Raw genomic sequence first — 23,994 nt, 5'->3', positions numbered from 1 at the left:
TACCATTGATTACTTGAAGGCAATGGAAAACACATCCATCTGTATATATAGACCAAAGAGAACAGCTATACAGTTCTATCTGTATCTGATAGAGGTAGTCTTAGTCATAGAGGATCAATGGATCCCATGATTCCCAATTTACCATCGATCCAATATCTAGGGCCCATAGCAGTATGTTCAAAATTCTTTCTTACATACAGAAAATAAATCAAGTGGGAGTCTAAATATCTAATCTAGCCCGGCCCTATCAAAGTGGCAACGCGATCTGGAACTCTTTCTCGCAGCAATTAATGGTGGCAAGACGTATGGACTGTACTACAAAGTAGAGAACAGCTGCGGCTCTATCTCTAATAATAACAAAGTTCAGCCAGCGTATCAATCGATCAGGACGATGAAACGTTGACGCAAGCAACAAATTCTAATGGAAAAAAAATCAAGTGGGGATCAAGAAACAAACAAGGGGAAAGCTAGCATGCCTTGTAGAGAAGGCGTGCGTTGGAGACGACGGCGACGGCGATGCGGTCGGCGGCGGTGCTTCGCATGCGTCCTTCTCCGGCGGCAGCTTGAAAACGAGGCGGAGCGACGGCGGAACGGGTGTGGTGGGGGGTTGGCGCTGTTGGTTGGACTGGGCTGAAGCCTCGGCATACAAGCGGGCCAAGCATATACTAATATTCTTGGACTTTGCTTTCTGTTTTTTTTTCCTAAAATATTAGAAATTGCATTTTTCACTTTCACTTTTTTTTTCCGAACAGAGCCAAATAGAGCGGCCGCGTGTTTTCCTGTTTCCAGTTTTCAGTTTCTTAGCTTCAAAAAAAAAGTTTTCACTTTCTCTGTTTATTTGTCTCAAAAAAAACTTTCTCTATTTATTTGCCTAAACCAAATTTTCTCTGTTTATTATTTTTCCTTTTACACTTTAGTCCTTAAACATTTCAGGTTTTATAACGTATCTTTTCTTTTGTTCCTCCGATCCGTCTTCCTCCCCTCCCCCCTCGCACCATCACCGTCTGTCTTGTTTCACCCGGCGCCGCCCCTCGTGTCGGTCCTGGCTTCATGTCCGGATGTTGTTTCTCCACCTCCTCTCCTCCGTCGGTCATCTTATCCTATGCTCTGCAGCTATTGTGTTTTACGTCGGTTAGCATCGACTGTCCTCTTTGTTGTTCAATGTTTTCAGTTTCTTTTCCCCGTCATATTTCTGAGTGATGGAGTTTTATGGGATAATTACGGGTGGGGGCTCCAAGTACTACTAAAACGACAGCTTTCAACTCGTTAAAACAATATATTTATTGAACAAATTCTTAGTAAATCTATCATTATACAACATATTTATTGAAGCAACATATTGCTTTGCAGCTATGTCTTGACCTTCTTGCTGCATGGCAACTAGCCCTTGTCCCCTTGGTTATGTTTGTCCAGGTCAGTTCACTATTATCTAGGATTCCTTTCATAAAACTTTATTTACTCCAAAGGACGTCACTGCGGAATACCGAGAAAATTTAGTGCACGAACGCGGTAAAACTCCTCAAAGCCTAACATGTAGGCACAACATAACTATCAAAATTATCACATAAATTGGACTAATCAACTCCCCCAAGATAAAAGGTTTGCTCGCCCCGAGCAAATGTCGCAGCTTGTAAGAAAGAGGTCATCTTTATTATGAGCTGCGGATAATTGAAATGAATGACTCCAATACACAATTCCAGAATTTGCCTCGTATGAGCAATCTTGTTGTGCACTATCATATTTCCATCCTAATTAGACGAGCATTAAGGTTTCCACACCTTACTATCAATCAGTAAAGAGACGTGTTCCAACTCTATGTGATAATTCACCCCGTCTTTCAGACGAATAATTGAGATGCTTTATTTCTTAAGAGGTAGTAGAACCATATCGAAAACAATGTTAGTTTCACTTTAATTCGGCCTATCCTTGACTGGATCAAAATCTGTGTCTTTTTTTTGTGAGGAAGTGAAAAGGTCCATTTGTTAAGAGAACTTTTGAAAGGGTTGAAATTCAAATGTTAGCCAGCTCATGGAGGCCTTGGGCACACATCATCAGAGAGGATAAAAATTATGTCCCTGTAGCAAAATAACAACTTTTTTTAGGGGAAGCAAAATAGCAGCTGACAAAGTAGTAGCATAAGATGATTGTAAGATTTTTTTTTCTCTCTCTCACGTCACTACAAGTTAGCGAGCTTTTATATTGAGCAATGTGCAACTCTATAACCATTTGATTTAACTGAACTAAAAAAATTGACATCACCAAATTTTAGAACATACTTCGTCCGCTCCTAAATACATGACGTTTTGGTAGTTCAAATTAAACTACCAAACATCATCTACTTATTTAGGAACGGAGGGAGTACAGTGTATCTGATTACAAAAATAACACATAAATTCAGAGAACGTTTCTGGGTAACCAACTATTATTACAGAAAAGATCACTTCCGGCTTCCTTTTCATCATGAAGCCCATGATCAGGGGAACCGGATCCTCTAACATTGAGAAGGAAAGTTAGAGAAGGTACAATGCGCTAACTTTTCTTCTTTATATTCATATGATTATGGCTAAAATGATTTAAATTAATTTGCAAATTGATGATCTATTGTGTACATTTATATTAATTACATACTTCCTCCATTCCAAAATATAGTGCGCCCGCGCTTTCCGAGATCTAACTTTGACCATAAATTTAACCAACGAAACCAACTACGGCAGGAGAAAAAATTATATAATTGAAAACTTCTTTCGAATACGAATTCACTGATATAATTTTTGCTCCCGCCGCAATCGGTCTTGTTAGTTAAATTTACGGTCAAAGTTGAAGCACAAGAATAAAGGAAGCACTACATTGTGAAATGGAGGGAGTACAAACAAATTGATGGTGAAATAAAATTAAAATTAAATTATTTATATCTACAGTAAATACCAAGAGTAAACAACCTACTAACTATACCTAATAACAGTCCCTAACTTTTTTTCTTTATTTTACACTAGGCAAACACGGTAGCACGATGACTTTCCTTGGCAATGTTAGAGGATCTGGTTCCATGATCAGGCGCCAAGTACAGCATTCCAACGCCAAGAGTAGGGAGTAGGATCATGATGCATCAGAGATAAACTTCAGCTACTCCAGCTGGCATGTAGGGAGTAGGATCTAAACAGCAGCACCTCTTCAGATGGAGTCAGTTGGACCGCCATCCCCTTCCACCTCGTTGACATACGGCTGCAGAGGAGCTATGTTTGGGAACAGACAGCACAACGAAATAGAAACAGAGTCCCCTACCTATTTCGATCTCTGTGCGCGCATGGTATGAAAATCCAAACGAAAATTACCGCAACTAACTTCCTCTGCTGAGAAATTTTTTAGTGGCATAACAAGTTGGTGGTGACCAGATTCAAATAGAAGAAACCAACAATCCCATTGCATTCATATTTATCTCCTTCCACAGACAACACACGCACTCTGACGAACTAACTGCATTCAGATCCATCGCCATCCACTAACTACACAGACCGACGGAACAACAACGCACGCACTCTGAATTCAGAAACGAAACCACAGCACCAGAACAGCAGCAGCAGCTAGCAGAGTCAGAGTCGATGGAGATTGGAGCAGAGGGCGCAGGTCAGCCGCCGAATCCGTAGAGAGTGCGGCCCTGGCGCTTGAGCGCGTAGACGACGTCCATGGCGGTGACGGTCTTGCGGCGGGCGTGCTCGGTGTAGGTGACGGCGTCGCGGATGACGTTCTCCAGGAAGATCTTGAGCACGCCCCGGGTCTCCTCGTAGATGAGCCCCGAGATGCGCTTCACGCCGCCCCGTCGCGCCAGCCGCCGGATGGCCGGCTTGGTGATGCCCTGGATGTTGTCGCGGAGCACCTTCCGGTGGCGCTTGGCGCCGCCCTTGCCCAGCCCCTTCCCTCCCTTGCCGCGGCCGGACATCTTCGCTGCTGTGTGTGTGTTGCTGCTGGTGGTTGTTGCGGCGGTGTGGTGGCGAGGTGAGGCGGATGGAGCTCGGGCGTGGGGGATTTATAGATGCGAGGTTTCCGGCGATGAGAAGGGCGCGATCCGCGTGATGCGTGGTGTGGACCGTCGGATGGGTGATGGATGGCTGTGAGTGGGGGAGGAGGGGTGGCGCGGATCGGTGACATGGCGGGAGCGGGGACGTGCGCGGGAGGAGGTGTGCTTTCTCAGGATGGTCGGGGTGACTTGTTTTTCTTCTTTTTGTTAACAACTCGGGGTGGGCTTTTTTTAGAAGGAACTCGGGGTGGACCTGTGTGTACTAACTAGTACGTCCTTTTGGGCCTTGGAAGCATCTTCGGGCTCGTTTACGTGTATTGGCCCAGGCAGTTCCAGGACAGTTTTTAAGTGTTTTATATGACTTGCCTTGTTCACCACACTTCATATTTTGTTCCATGTGACGATATTATTCCGTGTTTGAGCTCATTTTCTATGGAAACACGTTAAACAACGGATTTTCTCAATTTCTTGCACCCATTAGTCATTAATAGCAATATTGCAGTGATTTTTCGATAATTTTGGGATTATCTGGTTTAAACACTGGTGGAATGAGCACAAAAATGTTGCTATCACACATGTGTGTGTAGCGCTAAATACTCTCCCGATGGAAATAATTCGGAAGCTGGCCCGACGAAGGGATTATCCTTCACTTGGCTGAGTATTGTTGAGGGTATTAAAACTTTCAAAAGGGGTTGTATATAGCGCGTGGGGACATGTTCACAAATAAATATGTAGCAAGATCCTTGCATTGGATCCCTTCAAGCGCAACCCGGAGAATTATTATACCAAGGGGTCCAACTATGCTGACAAAAAGTTGAAGAATCGAATTACTCATACGTGATGCTTTCTTTGTCATTAATGTTCGGCGTATTCTGCAACTTCCACTAACTACACAAACCGACGGAACAACAACGCACGGACTCAGAAACGAAACCATAGCACCAGAACAGCAGCTAGCAGAGTCGAAACAATGAAGATTGGAGCAGCGGCCGCAGGATCAGCCGCCAAATCCGTAGAGGGTTCGCCCCTGGCACTTGAGCGCGTAGACGAGACGTCCATGGCGGTGACGGTCTTGCGGCGGGCGTGCTCCGTGTAGGTGACGGCATCGCGGATGACGTTCTCCAGGAAGATCTTGAGCACGTCGCGGGTCTCCTCGTAGATGAGCCCCGAGATGCGCTTCACGCCGCCCCTGCGCGCCAGACGACAGATGGCCGGCTTGGTGATGCCCTGGATGTTGTCGCGGAGCACCTTCCGGCGGCGCTTGGCGCCGCCCTTGCCGAGGCCCTTCCCTCCCTTGCCGCGGCCGGACATCTTGGCTTCTGTGTGTGTGTGTGTGTGTGTGTGTGTGTGTGTGTGTGTGTGTGTGTGTGTGTGTGTGTGTGTGTGTGTGTGTTCCGGCGGTGTGGTGGCAAGGTGAGCTGGATGGAGCTCGGGCGTGCGGGATTTATAGATGCGAGGGTTCCGACGATGAGAAGGGCACGATCCGCGTGATGCGTGGTGCGGGCCGTCGGATGAGTGATGGATGGCTATGGGTGGGGGAGGAGGGGTGACGCGGATCGGTGACATGGCGGGAGCGGGGGCGTGCGCGGGAGGAGGTGTGTTTTCTCAGGATGGTCGGGGTGGACTTGTTTGTCTTTCCTTTTTAGCAACTCGGGGTAGGTCCTTTTGGGCCTTGGGAGAACCTTCGGGCTCGTTCACGTGTATTGGCCCAGGCAGCTCCGGGACAGTTCTTTAAGTGAGCAGGCTCGTGTAAAGACTTTCAAAATTTATAAATATTTATAAAATTCATGAGCTTTTCTATTTCAACAACAAACACATAATGTGATATCTACTTTTTCCGTGGGAGAGCATACAGCAGAGGAATGAGCAAAAATAAACGAGCCGACCGAGTGGTTTGAGTGTCGGTCGAGCATGTGTTATAGAGGCATCTTCGCCTTGAGCGCTAAATAGGAGCTCCCAAGTTTTGGTGTCAACAAATAGTAAACTTGAGATCGGTTCACATGTTTCCCCAGGAGGCCCAAGTGAAAGCAAGGCTCCTTTGTTTTGGCTACAAATTCTTGAGAATGTGAATTCTTGGGAATGAGTTGTGGCGGTAGATTTTCAGGGATCAAAGGGGGATCAAAAAGCAGGTTGTTTGTTTACCTTGTTATTCGGGCTGTAGGAGTTGTTTTGGTTTCAACAACAAAATGAACTCTCTAAGGAGTGTCCAAATTGAACATAACTAGCTAATTGCTGGTGTGTTACAATGGGGGCATATATATTGTAGTGGTTCAACACCAATCATGTGTGACGTAGATCTTACACTCATCATATTCTGGATTTTGGTAGGATTTGATTTGATTTGAGTATTTGTAGGGTAGACAAGATAAGTTTTATTTGGCCGAAGTTTTTGATAATATTTGATTTAATTTTTGTATTGATAGGGGAATGCAAGTTTTTTTTTAATTTCGTTAATGTTTTGATAAGATTTGATTTGTGGGTATGTGCAACTCAAAGAAATGAAAGCTTTTATTTTGCTGAGGTTTTTATAAGATTTGATTTGATCGATTGAGTTAATGCACGATGTGGGCAGGGGGTACAGGGGAGGGGGAGTTGGGCGTACAAACGTACATCCTAACTCATCTTTAATAGTAGAGATAATTAGTGATATTTTCATAGAATTGTGGGACCCACTAGTAATAGTAATACTAGGGTGCTGCTATAATTATATTTTTTTGTTAAAAAGTCCATCAATACCTGGTTTGGGGGGCATGTAATCGGCCCTGCTTCCGGTGTCGACCACGCGGCCCGGGCTGTTGTTCCAATATCCCAAGACACGCAAGTTTGGTGTGGAAAGCAATGCATAATAATGGGAGCAGGATCCCCTGACGTACGGCCTCCTGACGTGGGGCCACTGACAGGTGGGTCTGGGTCCATACGGCAGTGTATGCGTCGTACGTCAGAGGAGCCGCGTCCATAATAATGATAGTCGACACCATGGGGATGTTCGGGTCTTTCTGGCTGAAGATGAGCTCCAGTCCACCTCGTCCTGTCCAAAACGGAAAGAAACTAACAAATGCGAGGACGCCAAAAACGACAAGTGCATAGTAAATCGGATGGAGAAATCCTTTGCATGAACGACGAGTAAATGCGTCATCCAAGAGTGGTGGCCAGAGAGGAAAAAAGGGTGGTCAGAGAGGGAAGATGAATGACCGTGTGAGCGAGGACATGGGTAGTGTATAAGGCTGGTGGTAATGGCAAGTATCATATACTAGTATCATGCACATGATACGAGTGTATGATATTACATCCGTAGTGCATAGTATCATATGTTACTAGTATCATAGATGAGCTCATTTATTAGCATGCATGACACATAGTAGCACAACATTTAATATGATACGGTATCATGATATGATACTCAACCCTCTTTTTTTCATTTAATTTTATGACACCTCGTCAAATTTGCCTAGTTGGAATGCATGATACTACCTACGATACTCCCATTGCAACCAGCCTTAAAAGAGGGTTTGGTCATCACCAATTGTCTCTCACGTTTTCCGAGGCATGCGGTTGGGTGCCACACATGGGTCACTAGAGCATCGTGGAAAACCAATCAGTCCAAGAGCGGCCAGATGCGAGAGGATCAAAGAACAATTGATGCCGGTGCCCTGTGAGGAAAAGAAAAGGTTGTGTGACAACTAGCTCGTGGCCTGTACCATTAAAATTACACGAGTAGTGTGTATATTTCATCAATGAAGAAGGAGACTACTTATTGTTTGACAAATTACTCCAACTGTCACGACACTTGTATGTCATCGGTGACAAAACAAACACGCCTTCTCGTATGTCGTTCTATTGATATCCGTGACACGGCCATCGCTCTACCGCTTATGTGACCGTCGGGCGGCCTAGCTAGCAGGAAGCTAGTGCACCTAACACGGTTAACAGCAACAACAAAATTCAGTTACGACTAATATAGGCCGTGGCGTACAATGTTAGTTAATACCGACAGACGCGGAGGCGGATATCAGAAGGACGTGTCCGTGAGGTGGCACGTACATTTGTGGGTCGGCGACCATTGACCATCGACGGTCGAAGACGGCAAGCGGGTTTGGGCTGCCTCGTATAGAAGTCGTTTGTGCAGGAGGAGATGAATGTGCTTGAGCGCAAAATATATAGGAAAAGGCGAGTAAACCCGGAAATGTTTGTGTCCTTGCGGCCGAAGGTACTCCCTTCTTCTGAAAATACTTGTCATCAACATGGACAAAAAGGAATGTATGTAGAAGTACTAGTTAGTTCTAGTGCACCGCGTCGAGCTCCAAGCGTCCAAAACGGAAAGAAGCTAACGCGAGAACGTGCTCCTGCCTGGACGAAGCAGGAAGAGACGAACGCGGGAGGCCCGAAAACGGCGAGCGCGGAGCGAATCGGGTGGAGAAATCATCCGCATTCACGCCGAGTAAATGCGCCGGCGAGCTGTGGCGAGGCAGGCAGCCGATGATGAGCCTGGCTGGCTGGCAGCAATGCCACATCTACAGCTTTACAGGCTATAGCCTGCTGCGTATACGCGTTCCTCAGGCTCTGCCCGTATATAATTAGCCGGCAGGGGCAAGGGATCCGTCGTCTACCTCTCGCTCTCGCGCCGCCGCCGCCGCCGCCGTAGGGCCGGCGTAAGGAGGATCGATCGATCTGGTTGCCGTCGCGTCCGCCTCAGATCAGATCCTCTTCTCGCCCTCCGCCCCCGGTATGATCCTTGCCACTCGTTTTCTCTGGATTTCCCACGGTTTTGTCCGTGCGGTGGTGGTTCGTACGAAAATCGTCCTTGCGAATTCCAGTTTGTCTGGTGTTTTGAGTTCTTGAGTTTTGACGACCCAATTAATCCTCCTGGAGGATCTCTTGTGGATCATCACTCTAATTACAACTCCTTGTTGCTCTCGTAAAGTCTTGAAAAACCAGATCCAGCACCGCGCTAGAGACTTAAACCCTTGCTTGTTTCGGCAGCTTCCTTGGCAGGTTGTGCTGGTTGACAAGGGGCGAGGCGAGATCATGTCGGAGGAACCTGCCGAGGCCGCGGGGGAGACGCTGGCGCGGCACGACTCGCTCTACGGGGACGCCGAGAAGGTCTCCGGCGACACGCGCCACGGCTCCGGGGTCAGCGACCAAGAACTCATCCATCACCTTGTTGACTTGTACCTAACCAGCTGTGCCACGGCCGATGTTAATTCTGAAGTATGGTGGGCGCATGGATGCATGCATGCAGGCGAGCTGGAGGCAGACGGTGCTGCTGGCGTTCCAGAGCATCGGCGTGGTGTACGGCGACCTCGGCACGTCGCCGCTCTACACCTACCCGGGCACCTTCCCGGACGGCGTCATCCGGCACCCGGACGACCTCCTCGGCGTCCTCTCCCTCATCCTCTACACCCTCATCCTCCTGCCCCTGCTCAAGTACGTCTTCATCGTGCTCTACGCCAACGACAACGGCGACGGGGGCACCTTCGCGCTCTACTCGCTCATCTCGCGCTACGCCAGGATCCGGATGATCCCCAACCAGCAGGCCGAGGACGCGTCCGTGTCCAACTACAGCATCCCGGAGCCGGCCAGCTCCAAGACCAAGAGGGCGCAGTGGGTGAAGCAGCGGCTCGAGTCCAGCAAGGCCGCCAGGATCGCGCTCTTCACCGTCACCGTCCTCGGCACCTCCATGGTCATGGGCGACGGCTCCCTCACGCCCGCAATCTCTGGTACTACCCTACCCACTCTGCCTGTTACATTCAGCAACTTCAAGTACTACATTACTAAGTTATTAATCTGATGATTGATGGCAGTGCTCTCCGCGGTGAGCGGGATCAGGGAGAAGGCGCCCCACTTGACCCAATGTACGTACGAACCTATGTTTTCTCTGTAATTGTCAAGAGATTTTAGCATGTCATCTACTCCGTCCGTTCCAAATTACTCGTCGCAGAAATGGATGTATCTAGAACTAAAATACATCTAGATACATCCATACCCATGACAAGTAATTCGGAATGGAGGGAGTAGCTTGTTGTACAGCCGGTCAGCGAACTGAACTGAATGCGGTTTGTTGTATGTATGTATGTATGTATGTATGTGAAAACAGTGCAGGTGGTGTGGATCTCGGTGGCCATCCTCTTCATGCTCTTCTCGGTGCAGCGCTTCGGCACGGACAAGGTGGGCTACTCCTTCGCGCCCATCATCCTGGTGTGGTTCGTGCTCATCGCCGGCATCGGGGCGTACAACCTCGCCGCCCACGACGCCACCGTGCTCAGGGCACTCAACCCCATGTACATCGTGGACTACTTCCGGAGGAACGGCAAGCAGGCGTGGCTCTCTCTCGGGGGCGTCGTCCTCTGCACCACAGGCACGTAATCCAACTTCAGTCAGTCAGATGATGCATGCCATTCTTTCCTTCTTTTGAACATTTATTCCCTCCTGCAGGCACGGAGGCCATGTTTGCTGACCTTGGCCATTTCAACATCAAGGCCATTCAGGTTCATTATTAGTGCTATTGATCTGTGGTACATTATTAGTTCAGAGAATTTTTCTGAGTTTTGCGGCCTGTTTCATGCAGCTGAGCTTCAGCTTCATCATCTTCCCCTCCGTGGCGCTATGCTACATGGGCCAGGCATCCTACCTGCACAAATTCCCGCATGACGTCGCCGACACCTTCTACAAGTCGATCCCGGCGGCGATGTTCTGGCCGACGTTCATCGTGGCCATCCTGGCGGCCATCATCGCGAGCCAGGCCATGCTCTCGGGGGCGTTCGCCATCCTGTCCAAGGCGCTCTCCCTCGGCTGCTTCCCGAGGGTGCAGGTGGTGCACACGTCCAAGAAGTACGCCGGGCAGGTGTACATCCCGGAGGTCAACTTCCTCATCGGCGCCGCCAGCATCGTCGTCACCCTCGCCTTCCAGACCACCACCAACATCGGCAACGCCTACGGGATCTGCGTCGTCATGGTCTTCTCCATCACCACCCACCTCATGACCCTCGTCATGCTGCTCGTCTGGAAGAAGAACGTCGCCTTCATCGCCGCCTTCTACGTCGTCTTCGGGGCCACCGAGATGCTCTACCTCACCTCCATCCTCTCCAAGTTCGCCGAGGGGGGCTACCTGCCCTTCTGCTTCTCGCTCGTGCTCATGGCGCTCATGGCCACCTGGCACTACGTCCACGTCTGCCGCTACTGGTACGAGCTCGACCGCATCGTGCCGGCCGCCAAGCTCGCGGCGCTCCTGGGCCGCCCCGACGTGCGCCGGGTGCCCGGCGTCGGCCTGCTCTACTCGGAGCTCGTCCAGGGCGTCCCTCCCGTGTTCCCGCGCCTCGTCGACAAGATGCCGTCCGTGCACGCCGTCTTCGTCTTCATGTCCATCAAGAACCTCCCCATCCCGCGGGTGGCCGCCGCCGAGCGCTTCATCTTCCGGAGGGTCGGCCCCGCCGAGCACCGCATGTTCCGCTGCGTCGCGCGCTACGGCTACACCGACCAGATCGAGGCCGCCGAGGAGTTCTCCGCGTCTCTCCTCGACGGCCTCAAGCTTTTCGTCCACGAGGAGGCCGCCTTCTCCTGCAGCCAGCACACCGACGACAACGACGGCGACGGCGCTCTGCGGGCGGCGCAGGCGGCGGCCGCGGAGGAGGAGAAGCGGTACATCGACGCAGAGCTGGAGCGCGGTGTCGTGTACCTGACCGGCGAGGCGGACGTGGTGGCCGCGCCGGGGTCGTCGCTGATGAAGAGGATCGTGGTCAACTACGTGTACACCTTCCTGAGGAAGAACCTGAGCGAGAGCCACAAGGCGCTCGCCATTCCCAAGGATCAGCTGCTCAAGGTCGGGATCACCTACGAGATATAGAGAAGATCAATCCTTCCGCATTTCTAGCGTTTTCGTGTGTGTGCTCGATCGGTGTTTCTATCGCACAACTTGTTGATGATGACGAGACTTAGTTTTAGCAAATGGATTAGTAGTGTAAACCTCTGGATTTTGCATTGTCCGGCCGGATGATCATGTGCACCAATTGAGTAAAAATAACTTTGGATTGCCTACATGCTGTTGTGGCATGATCTAATTAGGAAGGGTGAATAGCTCCTATGCGACATCATTGACATGAATCGGAAAGAAAAGCGACGTAGTGGATGAAAATAGCTCGTGTGAGATGTTTTAGATGGCAACAATAGTTCCTATGCGACCAGGCCCTCTTTAACCCTAAAACGCAAGAGACAACGGGTTAGCTCGGGTGTGTTGGGCCCACCACTTCTCCACCTCAGCGCGGGAGCCACAACTAATCCACATGCGAGCGGGACCCATAGCTTACCCACATCAGCGTAAGCCATTACAAGAGGGTACGGGAGCCCGATCCAGCCTCGAGCCCGTGCCCATGCCATTGCCCTTGCCTGATCCCCTCCCCGTTCTTCTTCTTCTCCGGCGACGAAACGCGGCAATGCCGGCCGGCGAGAGATGTCTAGCTCCAGTTCGGCCTCCCGCCCATCATGACCGCAATATGGTCCGGTGCCGTTAACAAGATGCCCTGACTGCCCGCGCAAGGAGCCTCTGAAGCGGTTGACCTATGTGAAGGAAGACCATGGAAACCGTGGGCGCGATTTCGTCAAGTGCGAGAGCAGGGACAGTCAAGGCAGGTTATATCTGAGTACTCCGTCGGTTGTATGCTCTGATTTCTTTCGTTTTTTTCGTTCAATTTGGGATCTAGGGTTCAAGTGCCGCCGTTTTCAGGTCTTGAAGAAATGCGGCCATTTCAAGTGGCTCGATGCGTACATTGAGAGTGTATAATTGGATGGATTAATTGTCGCAAACCAGGAGCTCAATTCGGGGCCGCTTGCCGTAGAGCCCCGAATGCCTTAATTGGCGCAAACCCGAGGCTATAGTGCACTCGGGGGGCTACATCGCCCTTGAGAACTCTAACTCAGCCAGAATTGCATTTACTTTTTTGTTGGGTGTTTTTTTCTTCTTAAAGTCCACCAACTGGGTGCATTCCTCGCTCAGATTTTTTTATTCTTCACTAGACATCTAACTAAATGTGTTCAGTACCTAACATCCACTCTTCGTCTCTAACTGATCTCAACCCGATAGTCTAGTTGGCAAGAGCAAAAGCTAATGGTCTATCGACTCACGAAAAGGCTAAACCGCAAGGATCAACAAAATTCAAGTTGAAAATAACAATAATGTTGACTACAACCAAAGGATCTTAAGTTTTTATGAGCATTTTTTACTCAGCATTCCGGGTGTGAATATTACAAAGTTTAGCTTCTCCGCTGCTTGTTTTTTTCTTCCACAAATACTTCCAGGTCAAGGAAGGAAAGCGAAGGAAGTGCAAATGGAATGTTTTTCACTTCTTCTCTGCTTGTTTTTTTCTTCCACAAATACTTCCAAGTCAAGGAAGGAAAGCGAAGGAAGTGCGAATGGAATGTTTTCACTTCTTCTCTGCTTGTTTTTTGTTCACAAATACTTTCAGGTCAACAAAGGAAGTCAAAGGAAGTGTGATTGGAATGTTTACCACCTGCAATGACGAGCATTTTTTCCCATTCAGCGGCTCCGAGCTTTTTCTATCTTCACACCATCCTTTTTCCAAAGGGTGATGTTCTCCATCTCCAGCCTGAATTCATCTACCGTGTCAGTTGCACGAAGACAAGACTGATGGAATCGGTTCATGAGATGACCTAAGGCGCACCGACTGTTTTACTCGGGGCAGACATGTGTACCATAAACAGTTCATTAATCATCCCTGAACCTTTAGTTATACTACTATAATTATCCAACACATGTTCTAGAACAATAAGGGTGACCCTCCATCGGGCTCGGCGGCTATGCCCACTGGGTGAGTTGATCGTGCTCTTACTGTCAAACAGATTGACATGACACATCACGATCCACACAAGCACATTTATTAGGTGGGTCGTGTCGTGCCAGCCCATGTGCCTCACTCCTCGGCCTAGACACGGCAGATTTAGCAAACCGGTCATCGCGCAGCACGTTTAACACGTCTGGGCCACATGCTTTTCAGACTGTTTGGCTTTTTGGAGGCCATTTTGCTATTGGGCTTTTAGGGGGTCATATATAAAAAATTAAACATAAACGATTCCTGTGCTCAACCTCACGGCCCAAGCATAACCCTCGGGGTTAGCCCGTGCCGTGCTAGTGGCAAGAGCCAGATGGCCATGTCTGCCCACCTCCCCATTTCAAGTGAGATAGAGCGCCGAGATGGAGGAGAGAGAGAGCCTGTGAAGCTCGGTGAAGAGAGGGAAACGAGGTCAATTCAATGGACGAACATCCAAATAGAAACAAAATTGCTTCATAGACATGCTTTCAGCACGATTCGAGAACGGTACTTCATTTGCATCCAAATCTCGTGAGTGCATGCTCGCTGTGGCGCTGCCATGTAGTATCGTTTAGGCGTTGGGTGTACGAGCATCTACAGCCGGATCTCTTAAATCCATCTCATACGTTTGAGCGGACCGCCCGATTACTAATCGGTCATGTTTTTTTGATCCAGAGGAATGTCTCAAAGCGAGCCTCAAATGACCGGGCTGACCGACACACTCATATCCAATCCAAATATGGAGCGGATATAGGGGCGTCCGCACACGCCCGCCACGTCGGACTGACGAAGGGGTCTTAGCCAGAAACGTCCTCAAACTCGATGGCCTGAAACTCGTCTCCTCCGTCAGACAGGTGGCACCGAGTGGCGCAGCTCCGGCGGGTCGCATACTGCATTGCCCGGCTATTTAAGTCGAACGGCGGCAGCAAAATCCTACCATCCATCCACCTTCCCCCCCCCCCCCCTGTCCGCCGCCGCTGCCACTACCTACTCCACTCGTCCGACTAGTAGCCATGCCCCCACGCCGCCAGGTGAGGAACGAGCCCTTTCTGACGCCGGAGCACCGGCTCGAGCTCCTTGAGCAGATCCGGGCTAGGTGCGAAGCCCAGATCGCCGCGGGGCTACCTCCGGATGTAGTGGATCCGGGGGAGTTGGAGGAGGAGCGGGATGAGCCGGAGGAGGAGGATGTGGGGGACATTGGCGACGGGGATCTGCAAGCGGAGCAGCATGCCATCCTCGATTCCCTCCGGTCGGAGTCGGCTGTGGGGGCAAGACGCCGTCGCCGACAAGAGATGGAGGCGCAAGAGGCCGCGGATGAGGCGGAGAAGTTCGCCTACATGGATGAGATCGAGCAAGGGGAGGATGAGCCAAAGCCCTCCTACCCGCCAGCCCGTTCAGGCAGCGCCCGACCCCATCGTCGTGAACATCTCCGATGACGAAGAGTAGCTAGGGTATTACGTATGATTCCTTTTGCATGCTTTGTATGGATTTAGGAAATGAAATATGAGAGAAGCGGATGCAAAGTGACTAATTTAAGGCGTGTCAGGTCAATACCCACGGATGCACCAGAACGTTTGAGGGGTCAGATTTGCAAAGTCCCGCTGTAGATGCTCTAAGTTTATTATATTTATAGCAGCACTCAGATAGAAAAATGTATAGACACCCACCTCATTCCAACTAGCAATTCTATCTTCAACGAACCAGCAAAATCAGAACTCAAGTCATTTACCAACAACAATAATAATTCAAGCCACTTTTTAAAACATAGGCTGAATTTGGTTTTGAACTCATTTTGAATTCCAAGTAGTATCCTGGACGATGCAAATCTCTGCTCTCTGATTGGTCCATCTGGGCCTCCCACGGATCACCCCCCTGCCCGCCGATCTCCCCTCAGATCCAACGGCGGGCGCACCGCGTCACGCGGATCGCTCCCCCCCTCCAGCGAAGCTCCGTCTCCAATAAAAGCCGCGCCCCTCGCCGCTGTCCCAACCCACCAAACCCAGAGCATTCCTCCAATCCAGCACCACCGCCGCCAGCTCCACACCTCGAGAGGGACACCCCGTCGCCGGAGAAGCAGCAAGAAGAAGATGGCCGGAAGGAAGGGCGGCGAGAGGAAGAAGGCGGTGACCCGGTCCGTGAAGGCGGGGCTCCAGTTCCCCGTGGGCCGCATCGGGCGCTACCTCAAGAAGGGCCGCTACGCCCAGCGCGTCGGCTCCGGCGCCCCCGTCTACCTCGCCGCCGTCCTCGAGTACCTCGCCGCCGAGGTAGCCGCAGATCTTCGCTCGCCGCCCTCGAGCCTCTGTTCTGCTGCTCTGTTCCTCTTGCGTTGGACATATAACCAATTCCGTTCTTGGTTGAAATGAATCGCAGGTCCTGGAGCTGGCCGGCAACGCGGCCAAGGACAACAAGAAGACGCGCATCATCCCGCGCCACCTGCTGCTCGCCGTCCGCAACGACCAGGAGCTCGGCAGGCTGCTCGCCGGCGTCACCATCGCCCACGGCGGCGTCATCCCCAACATCAACTCCGTGCTGCTCCCCAAGAAGTCCCCCACCGCCGCCGAGAAGGAGGCTAAGTCGCCCAAGAAGAAGGCCGCCACCAAGTCCCCCAAGAAGAAGACCGCAGCCACCAAGGAGTAGCCGTCCCCGTCCCCATAGCCTAGCCAGTGTTGCTGCTCTGTTCCATTTCTCATGGACAAGATGAGTAGCAGTCGTTTGGTTGGCAGATCTGTATGTAGTGCCTGGTAGTCTCTAGTGACCCTTTCCTCAGATTCGTCGAGCAAAAGGGTGGGCATTGTATCTCTGATTTCTGTGGGAAATACTAGTACTAAAGATGCATCCATTTGAATCTTAGTAATTCTACTGTTCTATATGTCTATGGCTGTCTGCAATTGGTCTTGTGAATGCTTGCCGCCTGCTTTTGCTACTGAGCATTTGCTAGTAGTACTTATTAAGTTCCATTTGTATGAAATTTCTGTCTTCTATCATCTGAAAATTCTCCTTGCTCTTTGTTCTCATTTCAGGCAATCATGTTCCAGTCAAGATGCAGGGAACTGATTCTTTGAAGAAATCACGCCTGACGATTCCTATAATCCTCCACCTCCATGTGAAGCCAAGAAATGGTGGTGCTAGATTGGACAAGGAATAGTTGAAACCACAAACTGCAAGATGCTTCAGAAGTCTTGCAGATAAACATGGCAAATTATAGCTTGACCTTCGTAGCTCAAAGTATTCTTGAAGGCAATTTAAGCTTTCAAACGTACGTAGATGCAAACTAAACTAAGCCAGAAACACATGTTATTTTGGATTCACCTAAAGAAAGTAGAAACAGATGCTAGGAGGGCAGATTAAACATAGATGATTAAACGTGCAATAACAGGCATCACTGTTTGCATTCGGTTTGGTTTTCTTTCTTCCTCTTTTTTGTTGTTGCAAAAGGCATTCGGTTTTGTTTCTCTGCATCAACACATGCAGCAGCTTCACAGTTGAGGGATTATTTAGAGCTGGAGATGTATCATTAGAACCTTCTGAACGTAATTCCAGCGAAATAACTCATGTAGAAACAGAACAGAAACTTTATGCATCCTGAGCCACAGACAGCAAATTCTACACAGTTCAGATCCTGGGCACTTTGGTAACAACACAATGGGGTGCAATCTTATATTCTCCAAGAGTAATGAGATCCTGACAACTGTGGTACAAATTCAACTCATAATACCATCACCGCAGCATTGCTATCTTTTCGACGCACAAATTTATATCTAATAGTATGAACCTGTGAGCACGCACGCACACACGCAAAAAAAAAAAAGACAAAAGTTTAAGTAGAGATTAGAAGTTGCAATCTCGACCAGACACAACACGGGACAAAAGACTTTAGCTTGCCTCAAATGCTTGCAAACGAGATAACTGACAGCGCCAACACAAACGAGCCATCGTGTCTTCATGCCAGTTGACCAATGACTAATACCAGCACCAACACAGCATATAAAATGGAAGAACCTACAGCAAAAAAGCCATTTCTGCATCTGCCACCGGACTGTAATTCCAGACACCTACAGAGCAATCAATTTCATCAGTCAAGCCAATCTGTACAAGTCATTCATGCAAAATCTATTAAAGTTATATCGCCCAATTTTCGTACGACTCAAACAGTAACCGTCGCTACACTAGTGTTGTGGACTTCTACCAAAATCTCCAAATTTGGATCCTCTCAGCATTAACACAATGCCAGCAATACGAACAAAGAGAAGCAATAGGTGATTTGCAAAATAGTGGCACGCCTAGAAATTCCATCGCCAACGTCAAGTTTTTTGGCTACATTTGATGTTAGTAGAGGCTAAAAGATTAGTGGCTTTAAGAACTCCATAGGAGGCCAATTCCGAAGATCCTAGCTCATCAAATCATTTAAAATATTTTTTGTTATGATGGGCATATGAGGGGCTCATGGAATAGGAAAGGAGAAACATTTGGTTTACCTAGCTAGTTGCTAACAAATCAAACTTAGTTAGATTGATTCAGTCGAAGCATCAATTAAGGGATCATGGATCGTCTTATTAATAGATACACTTCCTTCAATTTATGACATTCTATTTTAATCCGTACAGCATCAAAACAGTACTTTGGCCACCACGTACAATGATAAATGTTAATTAAAAATGCAATTCAAGATTAAAGCAGTATTTATGGTGAATCCAGCCATTTTGATCATGTGTTTAATATGAAGTATTGATCATCGAATATGACCAAACATTGAGAAAATAGGCCGCCCATACATATTCCAGTTAGACAAACATTGCGAGATATGCTGAGAAAATATTTAAGCAAACAGGCTAACACTAGAACAAATATTCTAATAGTCATTATTTCACTAGGTACCATAATGACCCCAAATATCAACAGTGTAAAATGTGCAAATGGCATAGCTATAAGCCCGTACAATTAAAGAAAGTATAAAGGAAATGAGAGGGAACAGCATACAAATTACACTAGGACTTGATATATCCTTAACCATACAAAATGATCAAATGCAATGTAGAAATGGTAGAAGTAAAACAAAAGAGCATCCATGAAGCACATGAAAGATGATGTATTTAGTTATGCTACCACTAATGTGACATCATTATCATCTATGAGCAGACACAAACATATGCAGAAAAGGGGAAGGGTCCTAAGTCATCAGCCATCAGAGGAGTAGAGGGAGAAGAACCTGCACTAACAGAAGGAACTGGGAGAGTAACAGGGAGGAGCTAGCTGAAAGTGAGGCGGCTGGATGGACAGGGAAGGCAACTGAAAGAGCACATCCAATAGAGAGGGGGCAGAATATCAGCAAATAGAAGAGAAGGTAGATGGGTGAAGGCATGAGGAAGAGAATGGAGAGCTGCTAATGAAGGGATGAGGAAGCAGGGTGTCGAGAAAAGACTGTCAAATATGCAGTGTGCCATGAAAGCGTGACAGGTGGCCAGCCACTGGACCATCTCCAAGAGTGTCAGACCCTGGCGTTCAGCTTCACTTGCACCACCGGTCCACTCAAAATAAGTTCTAGCACATCCTTGGACATGCCTGGGATTAGCGAGAAAAAGGCAGTATGGGATCTATTTCGTTCATATTCCTAACAAAGTAACAAGTGAGAATCAGTTCCGCTCAGTCAGAGCCATTGTCGTGCCTGATGCATCCCTTCCTTGTTAACTTAATAAATACACTTCCACTAGTGCAAACATTATATTTTGCTGCAATTAAGAGACTAGACTATACAAATCAATCGTCTAGCAATTTGCAATTTAAATTTCATTACGTTTTCATTTGTCCAAATTATTTGAGATATTTAAAGTTGCCAAGAATAATGTATATTTACAATTTTGGTAATCTAAATCGTGTTTTTCTTCATGGAAGGGTAATTTTGTTTTGTATGGTCTATTTCTCCAGAATTTGAAAAAACATTCTCCAAATATTGTGCCTACCACTGCTTAACTTCGCCCCTCATATTTCGTTCAAGCTCCACCACTGCCAGGTGGGCAACATCTAAGCAAAGTGTTGTAGAGAAAATCTGGGTCCTCTCTTGTACTTGAGGAGTGGCAGTAAAAAGGAAAGCCATACATTTCTGGGTCCTCTCTTGTACTTGAGGAGTGGCAGTAAAAAGGAAAGCCATACATTTTGTTTAAGAAGAGTTCAAGTGCCCCAACCTGCTTGCAGAAGGTAAGCTTACCTGCGTAACCAGTAAATCACAATAGCATATCTAATTGGACAACAATCTCAGGTGTTGTGCAAAAGAACAGCTTCAGGACCACCAATTCCTCTTTCTGCAAGCATACAAAGTCAAACAACCAAGGACATTCCAACAAAAAGCCAAACAGACATGAGGAGGCATCAAGATACTTAGATAAAACTCACAGCTGTAGTTTGAAAAAAAAAATCAATTTGGAGACAACGCCAGGGAAAGATAAATGAAACCGGATCTGATTATCGTAAAAATGAAAGATGCACACTAGGACTATTAGCTCCTCAGTAGAGGTGCAAATGGGTATCCTTTAGGGTATTCTCTGACCCTCTTTAGATCAACTAAATGACACAAAATATCACAAATCACATCACTTTTGAAAATCTAGTTCGTCAAGTCGCAATTAAAAAACTGATATAGCACTACTAAATTGATAGCTTAACACGAAAGTGTGTGCACAGTATTACTTCAAACAATTATCAACAATTAACTTGGTTTTATTATACCCATGATGTAAAACATGATATTACCTGTAGTATAAACACTTTCGAATGAGTGATAGTGAGCCATGATTTTGGTTCCCAAGACTTTCTCAGACTGTAGTGACTCAAGCTGTAACATGACAAGGCCATCAATTGTCCAGAAAAGAACCACATTATTGTCCTCAGCAAAACCTAGTATTAATTGGCTCCCATTCAACTCTGGTTCGCATTGAAGTAGCTTGTCAATTTCAATGGTTCTTCCCAACACCCATGAAGCAACACCATCGCAATTGGTCCTTCTCTTCCAGAATTGGGCACTGAAGCCTGATAAAACGAGGAGACCAAATCCACCGCCATCTGCCCGTATCATCGAGAAGTGGACAAATCTGAGGCCATTTACTGGCATAGGTATGACAGCTAGTCTTTGCTGATCCATATCAAATTCAAGGATCCCGCCCGAGCTCCCATCAAGCAACCAGTAAAGAGAACCCCCAACCAGCACAGCAGGCTTGATTGTAGAAACTGCGATGCGAAAATGGGCAGCATCCTCGAATTGAAGCGGTGTTGTGATAAGATCGCCCCATACACCGGTTTCCGACGAGTAAACACGGGCGACTGCTTGCGTAATTTGTCCATCACTGCTCCCTACCAAAGCCAGATGGAAGTGTTGGACGTCCCCGGCAGAGCGAAACACCGCGCCGCTGATTGGGGATGTATCCGTGTCGAACCCCGGGGGGACGGCAATGTGGTGCTGGTCGCCGGTGACGGGGTCCCACACAAGGAGCTGGAGACGCTTGCGAAGGTAGATGAGTGCCAGGCCATGTCGGCATCCAAGGGAGAAGAAGCGGTCGACCAAATCTTCGTGTTGCAAGGAGAAGCGCTCGGGCGAGATACGATCCGGGGCCTTGAGGGAAGGCACGAAGGAGAGCCCGTCGTCTACTTGGAAGAAACCGAGGAGGGGAGGGTGGCGGCGGTGGCGGCGGCGGAATCGGCGGCAGAAGCCTGGATCGGAGACGAGGCCGCGCCAGCGCTTGCAGACGAGGGATGCGCGGGGGAGGGTGGACGGCTGTGGGGGGAGGCGGAGGAGGATCTCGGAGAGGAGGTTGTCGTCCTCCAGCGGCGGCACCGCCGCCGGCGAAGGGCGGCGACGGCGGAGGCTGCTCATCTCGCCCTACGATGTGGGATGTTTTTCTTTTCTTTTCAGAAGAATGCGGTGTGGGACGTGGGTTAGGCTCGATGTAGATGCAGTAGACGCGATCGAGCCAGTGAATGCAGGCCGTGAGAGTGACAACGAAGAGCCCAAAACTGGGCTGGACATTGGAAAGCCCACGATGGAGAGGTCGTCTGTTTTTAGGGGAAATTCAAAATGAATGCTTTCTCAAAAAAATAATAATTCAAAATGAATGCATATTTAACACACACGCGCACACACCTATATTCTTTTTTTAACACATATGCATCTTTTACGTGAGTTATATTATTAATTTTATGAAAGAATACCTTCATTTTTGCGCTACAAAAAAAGGATCCACATAGCAAATTGTAGGTCCAATTATCCACATATTTGTTTTCTGTGCAGCCCACAAATAAAAAAATGCATTAAAAATGTTTATATGGTTCACACATATATATGTTTGACGTACAAAATTCCCAATATTATTTTAGGTTTCAAAATGTTTTTTACATTTTTTTCGGTAACTCGAGCTTCGTCGAGTCGGGTAGCTATTTTGCATTTCTGACACAAACGCGTGTGCATGTGGACACACACTGTTGGAAGGAGGGTAGATGCCACCGTAAGTTTCTGGCTGGGCGTGGGGGGAGTTTTTTTAAATCCTTTTTAGAATTGGTGAGATTGATTGACTGGATAAATTTGGTTGGGTGTAGGGCACAACAGATGAGTTTTTTTTTTACTTTATTTCTGGAAGGCTGTAATTTTGACTCTGGCTATCAGTTTGCTCTTTTTTTAGGTCTTTTTTACTATACGGATGGTTAACAAAATCATGATGGTGACATTCAACTCTTGGCATGTGATTATTATTGCACCGCCTTAGTTTGCAGAACAGATTGTGGTTTTAATTTTCCTTTTATGTATAGAATGAATTTACGCATGTTTGGGAAGTTTTTGGAGTTTGCAAAAGTGAACTCAAGATAGTTTTTTTACTGTATAATATTGAGATTCGTAAAAAAAAACTGAAACTGGAGAAGTGCCCGATTATTTAATTTTATGAAATAATACCTTCATTTTTGCGCTACAAAAAAGCGGACCCACAATAGCAAATTGTAGGTCCAATTATCCACATATTTGTTTTCTGTGTAGCCCACAAATAAAAATATGCATTAAAAATGTTTATATGGTTCACACATATATATGTTTGACGTACAAAATTCCCGATATTATTTTAGATTTCAAAATGTTCTTTGCATTTTTTTCGGTAACTCGAGCTTCGTCGAGTCGGGTAGCTATTTTGCATTTCTGACACAAACGCGTGTGGGTGTGGACACACACTATTGGAAGGAGGGTAGATGCCACCATAAGTTTCTGGCTGGGCATGGGGGGAGTTTTTTTTAATCCTTTTTAGCATTTTTTTTAGGATCAATGCTGCCGCAGTTTTATTTAACCAGCATAGTTGGGAATGTCGTCAGCGACTACAGAAAGAACAAAGTCAGGGGGAGACCCCAACCACACCTTACATAACTCATCACCCACACCTACTTTAGCAAACTTATGGGCAGCAACGTTGGCAGAACGACGAACCCAATCGACGCGAAACTCCATGCGGGAATTGAGCAAAGCTTTAATCTCTTGAATCCACGGACCCACCGCACTCAAACACCTTTCCGGCTGCACCAACATCTGAACAACAGTCTTGCTATCGAGCTCAAGATGAACACGCTGGATTCCAAGCTCTACAGCAAGCTGTACACCCCGTCGGCAAGCAAGAATTTCAAAAACTTCATGATCCGCCATGTGAGGGAAGAAGTGACACACCCCAGCCCTGAACGCACCATCATGGTCTCGAAGCACCGCTCCTCCACCACCTGAGTTCCTTTGCTTAGAGACGGCACCGTCCGAATTCACCTTCACCCAGCCCGGCGCTGGCGCCTCCCATTTCTGCACATGGCTAGACTTCGGAGCTTTTGCCTCCATAGCATGAATATTACGCCACTCCACCAGGTGTGAGTGGACTCCTTCGACAACCTCATGTGGATGAGCAATCCTCTTGCCATCACGAGCTTCATTGCGGGCAAGCCACAGCCCGCACGTCGCATGAACCATAGCTTGTTTCTCATCTTCAGTTGCACCCACAAAAAAACTCAGCAGCCAGCTCGAGAGTGCCTTTTGGGAGTCTACAGGAAGCGGTGGTGCTGCCACCGCGACACCCTTCTCTGAAGACAATATCTGCCAAAACTGGGAGGAGTGTCGACAAACCCAAAATCTATGAAGAACCGTTTCCTCCCTTCCGC

At 47.9% G+C, this 23,994-nt stretch overlaps 4 protein-coding genes across 4 annotated transcripts; 2 read left to right on the top strand and 2 right to left on the bottom strand.

The window, feature by feature from the left end:
• Nucleotides 1-3,399: 3,399 nt before the first annotated feature.
• Nucleotides 3,400-5,385, bottom strand: LOC123129385 (uncharacterized). Its single transcript, XM_044549573.1, has 2 exons — nt 4,945-5,385; nt 3,400-4,008 (listed from the first exon to the last, which is right to left on the bottom strand). The coding sequence occupies exons 1-2, from the start codon at nt 5,324-5,326 to the stop codon at nt 3,626-3,628; spliced, it is 765 nt and encodes a 254-aa protein (XP_044405508.1). The 5' UTR covers nt 5,327-5,385; the 3' UTR covers nt 3,400-3,625.
• A 3,655-nt stretch (nt 5,386-9,040) lies between these two features.
• Nucleotides 9,041-11,855, top strand: LOC123130175 (potassium transporter 19-like). The gene is made up of 6 exons (XM_044550128.1): nt 9,041-9,145; nt 9,255-9,732; nt 9,817-9,867; nt 10,110-10,370; nt 10,448-10,500; nt 10,581-11,855. The coding sequence occupies exons 1-6, from the start codon at nt 9,041-9,043 to the stop codon at nt 11,853-11,855; spliced, it is 2,223 nt and encodes a 740-aa protein (XP_044406063.1).
• A 3,975-nt stretch (nt 11,856-15,830) lies between these two features.
• Nucleotides 15,831-16,687, top strand: LOC123131861 (protein H2A.5-like). Its single transcript, XM_044551557.1, has 2 exons — nt 15,831-16,097; nt 16,204-16,687. The coding sequence occupies exons 1-2, from the start codon at nt 15,921-15,923 to the stop codon at nt 16,468-16,470; spliced, it is 444 nt and encodes a 147-aa protein (XP_044407492.1). The 5' UTR covers nt 15,831-15,920; the 3' UTR covers nt 16,471-16,687.
• Nucleotides 16,688-17,387: 700 nt separating this feature from the next.
• LOC123131860 (putative F-box protein At3g16210) lies at nt 17,388-21,754 on the bottom strand. Its single transcript, XM_044551556.1, has 3 exons — nt 20,578-21,754; nt 20,036-20,129; nt 17,388-17,885 (listed from the first exon to the last, which is right to left on the bottom strand). The coding sequence occupies exons 1-2, from the start codon at nt 21,692-21,694 to the stop codon at nt 20,083-20,085; spliced, it is 1,164 nt and encodes a 387-aa protein (XP_044407491.1). The 5' UTR covers nt 21,695-21,754; the 3' UTR covers nt 17,388-17,885; nt 20,036-20,082.
• Nucleotides 21,755-23,994: the final 2,240 nt, after the last annotated feature.

Source organism: Triticum aestivum, chromosome 6A (assembly GCF_018294505.1).
Source record: "Triticum aestivum cultivar Chinese Spring chromosome 6A, IWGSC CS RefSeq v2.1, whole genome shotgun sequence".
In the NCBI taxonomy this organism is placed as follows: Eukaryota; Viridiplantae; Streptophyta; class Magnoliopsida; order Poales; family Poaceae; genus Triticum; species Triticum aestivum.
This window is presented reverse-complemented; position numbering and strand designations above follow the sequence as displayed.

What these genes read in the sequence shown, in the direction of transcription:
- LOC123131861 (XM_044551557.1), top strand. Translation starts at nt 15,921, where the DNA reads ATGGCCGGAAGGAAGGGCGGCGAGAGGAAGAAGGCGGTGACCCGGTCC. An exon ending in TCGAGTACCTCGCCGCCGAG is followed by an intron (nt 16,098 to 16,203) that starts GTAGCCGCAGAT and finishes AATGAATCGCAG; the next exon opens with GTCCTGGAGCTGGCCGGCAA.
- LOC123130175 (XM_044550128.1), top strand. Translation starts at nt 9,041, where the DNA reads ATGTCGGAGGAACCTGCCGAGGCCGCGGGGGAGACGCTGGCGCGGCAC. An exon ending in CGTCGTCCTCTGCACCACAG is followed by an intron (nt 10,371 to 10,447) that starts GCACGTAATCCA and finishes TCCCTCCTGCAG; the next exon opens with GCACGGAGGCCATGTTTGCT. An exon ending in TCAACATCAAGGCCATTCAG is followed by an intron (nt 10,501 to 10,580) that starts GTTCATTATTAG and finishes TGTTTCATGCAG; the next exon opens with CTGAGCTTCAGCTTCATCAT.
- LOC123131860 (XM_044551556.1), bottom strand. Translation starts at nt 21,694, where the DNA reads ATGAGCAGCCTCCGCCGTCGCCGCCCTTCGCCGGCGGCGGTGCCGCCG. An exon ending in CGAAAGTGTTTATACTACAG is followed by an intron (nt 20,130 to 20,577) that starts GTAATATCATGT and finishes GTATGCTTGCAG; the next exon opens with AAAGAGGAATTGGTGGTCCT.
- LOC123129385 (XM_044549573.1), bottom strand. Translation starts at nt 5,326, where the DNA reads ATGTCCGGCCGCGGCAAGGGAGGGAAGGGCCTCGGCAAGGGCGGCGCC. An exon ending in TGTTCTGGTGCTATGGTTTC is followed by an intron (nt 4,009 to 4,944) that starts GTTTCTGAGTCC and finishes CCCACGCCCGAG; the next exon opens with CTCCATCCGCCTCACCTCGC.